The following is a 7,643-nucleotide window of genomic DNA, read 5'->3' as shown; positions in this document are numbered from 1 at the left end:
TGCGCCGCCGCCGAGCAGGGACTGGACTGCGCCCGGGGAGGCGCCCCCGTCGGCCGCCGCCGCCGCCGCCGCCGCCGCCGCCGCCGCTGCAGCGGCCGCGGCGGCGTCGTCCTCAGGAGGGCCCGGCCCCGCGGGCCCGGCGGGCGCCGAGGCAGCCAAGCAGTGCAGTCCCTGCTCGGCGGCGGCGCAGAGCTCGTCGGGGCCCGCGGCGCTGCCCTACGGCTATTTCGGCAGCGGCTACTACCCGTGCGCCCGCATGGGCCCGCACCCCAACGCCATCAAGTCGTGCGCGCAGCCCGCCTCGGCCGCCGCGGCTGCCGCCGCCTTCGCGGACAAGTACATGGATACCGCCGGCCCGGCGGCCGAGGAGTTCAGCTCCCGCGCTAAGGAGTTCGCCTTCTACCACCAGGGCTACGCGCCCGGGCCTTACCACCACCATCAGCCCGTGCCTGGCTACCTGGATATGCCGGTGGTGCCCGGCCTCGGGGGCCCCGGCGAGTCGCGCCACGAGCCCCTGGGTCTTCCCATGGAAAGCTACCAGCCCTGGGCGCTGCCCAACGGCTGGAACGGCCAAATGTACTGCCCCAAAGAGCAGGCGCAGCCTCCCCACCTCTGGAAGTCCACTCTGCCCGGTAAATGGCGTCCCCTTCTCAACCCCGGTCCTCCGGCTCTGCTCCAGCTTCTCTGCCGCTCGCTCCCGGGTCACCCTCCTGGCCCTCTGCTCTCCCCCGCTGGCCTGTCCCGGGGGCGCTGCACCCCGGGGCGCCCGACCCCGGCTGGCTGGCGCGGCCCGCACTGCCCTTGAGTTGGGCTGGCTCCTCGCTCTTCCTGGGTGAGGGATGGCTGGGAAGAAGCTTGTGAGGACCCTGGCTGGCTCCCTTCTCCCTCTGCGCCCCGCCCTCCCCAGCCCTTGACATCGACTTAAGGATGGAAAATTGACCTGGAAACGGTTTCCCAAACTGCCCGTATTCGATCTCTCTCTCAAAAAAAAAAAAAAAAAAAAAGGCTTCAGTGTAGAAACATCAAGTGTTGGGGCTTGGGGTATACAGAGAGGAGTCAGGCATAGCAGAGTTGTCCCCTGAGCCTGGCGCTAAGGTGTGGGCCGCTGGGCCAGGCGATCAAGAGAACCCAGGGTGCTGTGCGGACAACGTGGCCCGGTTGGGGTGGTCATTGGGGCCCTAGGCGATTTCATTTCGGTGCAGAACTAACCACCCTCCCCACCGACCCTCCAGGTTGTAGCAGAAGGCTGGATTGTGCAATGCGTGGCAAAGGGCAGCTGGGCGCTGCAAGGGGGGTGGCTCAGATAGAGCTGTCGCCTGTGTCTTAGCCTGGGTGTGATCCCTGTGTAACTTGCCTTCTTCCCTATCTTCCAGACGTGGTCTCTCATCCCTCAGACGCCGGCTCCTACAGGCGGGGGAGAAAGAAGCGCGTCCCTTACACCAAGGTGCAATTAAAAGAACTCGAGCGGGAATATGCTACAAACAAATTCATTACCAAGGACAAACGGAGGCGGATATCAGCCACGACAAATCTCTCTGAGCGGCAGGTTACAATCTGGTTCCAGAATAGGAGGGTCAAAGAGAAAAAAGTCATCAACAAACTGAAGACCACTAGTTAATGGATTAAAAATGGAGCGAGAGGGCAACTTGAAGAAATGCTTCAGAACTGGTTGCTTTGCCCAGATAATGAACATAATGCTTAATAATAATAATTGAAGAATGGGAAAGAGAAAGAGAAAGACACTGGCATTTTGCTTTCCTAAGGGGGATCTCTTTCTCCTTGGTGGAATCTACAACTCTTTTAAAACTTTAAGAAAAGGTAAAGACTTCCAGTCCTCCCGCCAACCCCACCAGACCGTTAAATGACAAACTCTAGAGTCAAACGTCAACCCCCAAATATGCAATTTCAGATAAGTTACACATTTACTGAAATCTTGTAAGTATTTATGTGACCATAATATTTCAGGATACTGTGTTATATGGTAATAATCCAAAAGTTGGTTACAAAAGCAAGAGGCTGTTGTAAACATCTGTTTGTCCTTGGGTCGCCACTGCCATCCCCTCTGCATGTTAAGTGACTGCTCAGGTAAATCTTAGTGAAATTCCTACCATTGTTGTATATTCTGCAAAACATCTTATGTATAGATTTAGAAAGGGAGAGAGAAGAAGGTACTGAAATAATGATCTTGGGCAATTTACAATGAAGAAAGAGAGAGAAAGCTTTTCCAAGGATCATTTGTCTTGGTAGTAAATACAACCAGCTGAGCCTTTGAGGCTACAAGGAAACCCCAGGTTGGGAATGTCCTTCTGACAATAATTTTAAATTGCTTATAACAAACATATTTTGTGGCATTTGGATTACATTTTCTGCTTGATATAATTTACTTTCCAAAGAATTTAATAATTTTAAAAAAATATTTAAAGCATCAGATGTTTCATAGAATTCCCTTTATCAGATCTCCTGAGAGGTCCACCCCGACATGGTGAACTTTGGTTTGAAGAGAATTCATGTTTCATTTAAATTGGTATTTCCAAATATTTACTAAACATTTTGCTAGAGAGTAATTTTGCTTTTTTATTTTTTAGAAAACTCAGAGCGGAAATCCATTCCCCCCGAAACATTTAGATGTTTACATTCTATATTTTGATCTATTAGGGATTAGTATTTTTTCCTTGTTTATTGTGTTATAAGACTGCATAAGGAAGTTTAGGGATTCATCTTTATAGCACATTTTTAATCAAGCAGTTATTTCAACCAGCACATTCATTTTGTTCACATTCACTATAAAATGCTATCTTGTAAATAAAGACATTCAGCACACTGTGAAAATGTATTTGTGCACCTGCTTTTCAAACATTTCTACTAAAAATAATAATTAAAAAGAACCTTAGACCTGTAGATAGTGATATAGAAGTATTAATTATGGTAATAAAATAGTCACTGCCATTAAAATCTGAAGGAAATACTCATTATTTTCCAAGCTAAATGTGCACTGCACAGAAAGAAAAGGAGCGGGTTTGTCCTATACAAATTATTCTATTATTATTCAGCCTTTTTTTTTTTCACTACAAATTTTTTAAATAAAAGGAGAAATCCCTCATAACTAAAATCTTAAAATTTGGATAAATGCTTCAGGAGAGTTAAAGTGTTAAGCATTCTGAAAAGGAGAAAGAAGAAAGGAGGAAGGGATAGTATAAATTCCCAGGCTCACTGTGGAAAATGAAAACCAGTTGTTTAGTATCAGTGATGCCCGGGCTGTAGTATTTTAAAATCTGCTATTGGATCTGCATGTGTCTGAAAGGGCAGGTTTTGATATTTGTTGAAATGACAGGACTAGGAAAGGCCTTAAACCTTGACCTTGACGAAAAAAGACAATTTGTGACCTTGACTTTTGACAGCTCATGAATTGGCCTCGGCTGGATTAGTAGATCAAGGGCGCCACCTCGCGTTGACAAGCTTCCTTGTAATTCTTCAGCTTCAAGGGAATCAAAAGGTCTTACCTCCTTGACTCCTTGTTTTAGAGATTTAGTACTCATTTCTTTGGCTCCAGATGGAACAAATTTGAATATATGTAAGTTATACATGTGCCTGTATATATGTGAATATATATTATATATGTGTATACATGTATACTTTGCATATTGGTGCTCGTGTGTGCTTGTATATATATTTGTAGAATCTGTACAGATATAGGATCACTAATTACTGATGATCCAAGATGTTGTAATTTAAGGTGATTTCTAGAGTTGAGGTACAAAATGTACTTTACATGATGAAGTTTTGCTCCTTTTCTTTAATGGCCAAGTTTGATTTGTCTTCACAGTCCTTGTTCTGCCTCAGATTTCTGCAGATCTGCTTTAAAGCTGTACATTTTTGTTACAGTCTAAAGGTGTTCTTAAATAACCATTCTTTCCTGGCCCTCACCCTCCAAGGTGGTCTACCATCCTAATTAGAGCTATAGGGGAGTCTATACGGCAAATAAAAAGTTTCAGATGCCTTGCTAACTCTAGAGTTCTAGAGTTACATTTCAGAAATTCAAAGAAACTCACCTCTTAAGAGGTCAGTATGGAGAGCTTAAAGATCTCATAGCTACAAAATGACCATAATATGGATGCAGAAGGAGAGTTATCCTGGATAGCTCAGAGCCGAGTGCTGCTCCTGGGTGGTGCGTGCAATCTTATACTGGAGCTTGTGAGGCTGCCATTTGATTTGTGGAAGAAATAGATAAAGATAGTATTAACAGTCACCATCAAAACTATAATAAATATTATATCTACTACCTACTGACCCCCAACAACACATCAGTTGCTGTGTTTAGAGTCATAAATAATACATATGTTCGTTTTATATTTAATATACACATAGGGTAATGTGTTTTTGTCAAATCCATGCTATGCATGTATATATATGTTGGTGGAACCAGGAGCCTTAGGATGCAGAATTTTGAGATGAGGTCAATTTTATCTTTATGTTAGAGGAAAGTAATTGTGAATCAAAAAACCATATTTATCGGTTTATGGAAAGAAATACTGGTTGGTTAGAAACCTGGCTGACGGAAACCTCCCCGACCTGAAGACTTAGAGCTTCTTTATAGGTGGAGAATTACAGAATCTCTAAAGCTGTCTCAGAAACAGCATGGTCTTGAAAACATACATATGGAATGGTCTTGTGAAGTGCAATCCAATTTTGCTGTCCTGAAAGTGGATTTTCACTCCACTTGTGGAAACAAATGAAAATGATGCTTCAGATCAAGCTCCCCACATCGTGTGCCCCAGCACTCCCTTTCTAAATGAGCTGCCATCAAGCCAAAGTAACAACTTTCTCCCCAAATGTTTAAAGTGGTGGAAAATCCCCTCAAAGCTGGGTCATACTGTGTGTTTACGGAACAGCTCCAAAGGGGACTCTTCTGTTGACGGGGGATATTTTTCTTTAGATGTAAGAAATATTCTGAGCTTCAGGCCTAGGAAGGAGGCCAACAGCAGCTCTGCAGCCGGAATACCGCCCCTTCCACAACCCATCGCAGGAACTCTGGGTAAAGTAGTAGTTTTCTTTTCTTTTCTTTTCTTTTTTTTTCCCCCCCTCTCTTCAATTTTTGAAACTAATGACAGAAGACGTGTCAGGGTTTTTTTGTGGGTTTCCCCCCCCCCTGTTCTAAAATGGTAGTTGATAATGGCGATCTTACCGAACTCCCCTCTTATTTAAAATTCCCATGGATCTACCAGATAACCTGAGGCAAGCATGGATTATGAGGGCTCCCTAATGCCCAAATAGCAATTAGCCTAAACCTTTAGAACAAAAGATATCCAGGAGGACTCCAGCCACCATATAAGAATAATAACACCGGACACCAGGATAGTGTTGTTGAATAGCTTATTCAATTTTTTTTTTCCTAAAAGGGAAACCTTTTCTGAACAAGACATTGTAAATATGGAAACAGCTAGACACCGTTTTCATCTATTAAATTTGCAAAGATTTTTAATCCTGTAGTGGCCTACCATTTTAAAAATTGTAAATGTGGGACTTTAAAAAAAAAAAAACACTTTTCCCATATGCTCTTAATTCTGTCAAATTTATTAAGGTATTTGAAGTGGATGATTGTAAAATGTCACTTTGCATTTAACTACTATTTATGCCTGATGCAGAACTGAAGCCATCCGCTTAAATTGTTAAAAAAAAAAAAAAGAAAGAAAGAAAGAAACGATGATTTTTAAAGAAAGGGAGGGAAGAAAATTATTCTTTTTTTAAAAAACTTAACCTAATTGAAGTGCTTTCTTAAAAATTCACGAGGCAGTGAAATTCAGCTGAGGGTGATACGCATGTGTGCGGGTAGTCCGTGACACAGATTTCACCGTATAATATATGTGCAGATTACACCCCGCTGCGTGGGCTTGGAGGACTCGGTGAAGATGCGGCGTCTCGCTTCCTCTCTACGAATTCCGGAGATTCGGAGCGGAGACGATCGCTGTCCGGGACTGCTAAGCCCCAGACCTGGTGGGCTGAGAGGCGCCCTTCCGGATTTGCGGACCTCTACGCGAGAGACGCTAGGGGCTTCCTGATTTATGCGCATTCCTTTAAAGTTGATCGAATGCGTGTCAGCAGCCCAAGACCCGGAGAATCAGAGAAATGTGCAGCGAGTAGCTCACATCCCATTTTTCATAAGCAGTGATGTAGCGTTATCCAAGCGGTCTGGGGAGATTTATGCCTAGGTTTTAGGACCCGCACACAATAATTAAGTTTTCAACTGCTAGGCCGCCGGGTAAATAAGAGCCGGCCTCACTCTTTATGAAAACACCCGCTTTCTGATCGGCTGCTTGGACCCTCGCCCATCTACCTAGCGCCGCCGAATGCCTGCGAGGTGTTCGCTATTTTTGATTTGATTTTAAAGGGAAGAGAAAAGACGCCGGCACGGAAAAATCCCTCCACCGAAGCAGCTAAGGCCTTGTCACAGCTGACTTCATTTTTCCCCGGCTCCGTCGCGCCGCTGAAGGCTGGATGCCCCGGGCAGAAAGCATTACAACGGCCTCTCCGAGACGCTCGACCCTTCGCGGGCGGCGGTGCGCGGCGCGGGGCTCGCCCCGAGTGCGGGGCCGTGGACGAGCAGGAGAAGCGCGGCTGCGGACTCCGAGCGCCTGCTCCCCGGGGGGCAGAGGCGAGGCTCGAAATCCTCCGTGCTTCTAAAGGAACCCTCTACTCAAAATGGAGGCTCAAACCCTTCCAGAGCCGGCCTCGCTCGGAAGGCTTGCGTGTGGAAGGAGGAGCGCCGCAGAGCGCTTGGCCGAGGTCAAGGCGCCGGACCCCAGGCCCGCGCCAGGCGGACTCTGGAGGGCCCGGCCGGGCACCCGCGCCGCGGAGTCGCCCCGCAGCTGCAGGCTGACGTCACGGTCGCCCGAGAGCGGGCCTTCGCGGGCCTCTCTAGGCGTTGATGAGGACAAGCCGATTCAAACGAATGTTTTGTGCGGGTGCCCGCTTCTCCGCCCCGCCCCGCCCTCCCCAAGAGAATAATCGGGTATTTAATCTCTCCCGGTCTTAATTCTTGGCAGCGTGGAAGGTGGTTTGCACGGGAAATAAAACTTGACAGGAGCATTTTCTCCAAAAGGGGTTCTGAGACGGGCTGAAAAGAAACCGTGTTTTTGTTTTTCTCTACCAAATACTTCCGCTTTCTGAACCCCGGGCCGAGGGGTGGGGTGACATCCGAGGGAGCAGAGAGCGAGCTGGGCACGCAGGACAACGCGGTGCACCCGAATCGGGGCGCTCCGGGCAGCCCCGGGTCTCCGCCTGGGCCTGGGCCGGGAAGCAGCCTCGGGCCTCGCTGCGCCCAGCGCTCTGCGGCTCGGCTCGGCTCGGCCCGGCCATAGGCCCGGCGCCGCCCGCAACCCGACGCCAGGACCCCGCTCCCGGGAAGCTGGCACCCAAAGTAATACCCTGGCATTGGCTACGGGCGGCTGGGCTCAAATGCGAGAAGGAGGCGCTGGGGAGGGTCTTGGACCGCTTGGCTTTCGCCCTGAGCCTTTTAGCCAAGGGGAGTTGGGGACCAGAGCACTGCTGGGGGCTTTGTTTCGGCTGCGGGTCTGCAGCTATTGCACAAAATGGAGGGGGGCGAGGGGGCGAGGGGGTGAGCGGCGAAGCTTGCGTGGGTTGTCTGG

At 48.2% G+C, this 7,643-nt stretch overlaps 1 protein-coding gene across 1 annotated transcript in view; it reads left to right on the top strand.

Moving 5' to 3' along the window:
* Positions 1-4,129, top strand: part of HOXA13 (homeobox A13) — a 4,733-nt gene extending 604 nt beyond the window's left edge. Inside the window, exons 2-3 of the mRNA XM_035021401.1 lie at positions 19-632; positions 1,374-4,129. Coding sequence (XP_034877292.1) covers positions 19-632; positions 1,374-1,618 — 859 coding nt within the window. The 3' untranslated portion in view covers positions 1,619-4,129. The remainder of the gene's footprint in view (positions 1-18; positions 633-1,373) is intronic.
* Positions 4,130-7,643: the final 3,514 nt, after the last annotated feature.

This window comes from Mirounga leonina, unplaced genomic scaffold, assembly GCF_011800145.1.
Source record: "Mirounga leonina isolate KUSES-001 unplaced genomic scaffold, KU_Mleo_1.0 Mir_174, whole genome shotgun sequence".
Taxonomy (NCBI): domain Eukaryota; kingdom Metazoa; phylum Chordata; class Mammalia; order Carnivora; family Phocidae; genus Mirounga; species Mirounga leonina.
The sequence above is the reverse complement of the archived record's forward strand: the minus strand, read 5'-3'. Positions and strand labels throughout refer to the sequence as shown.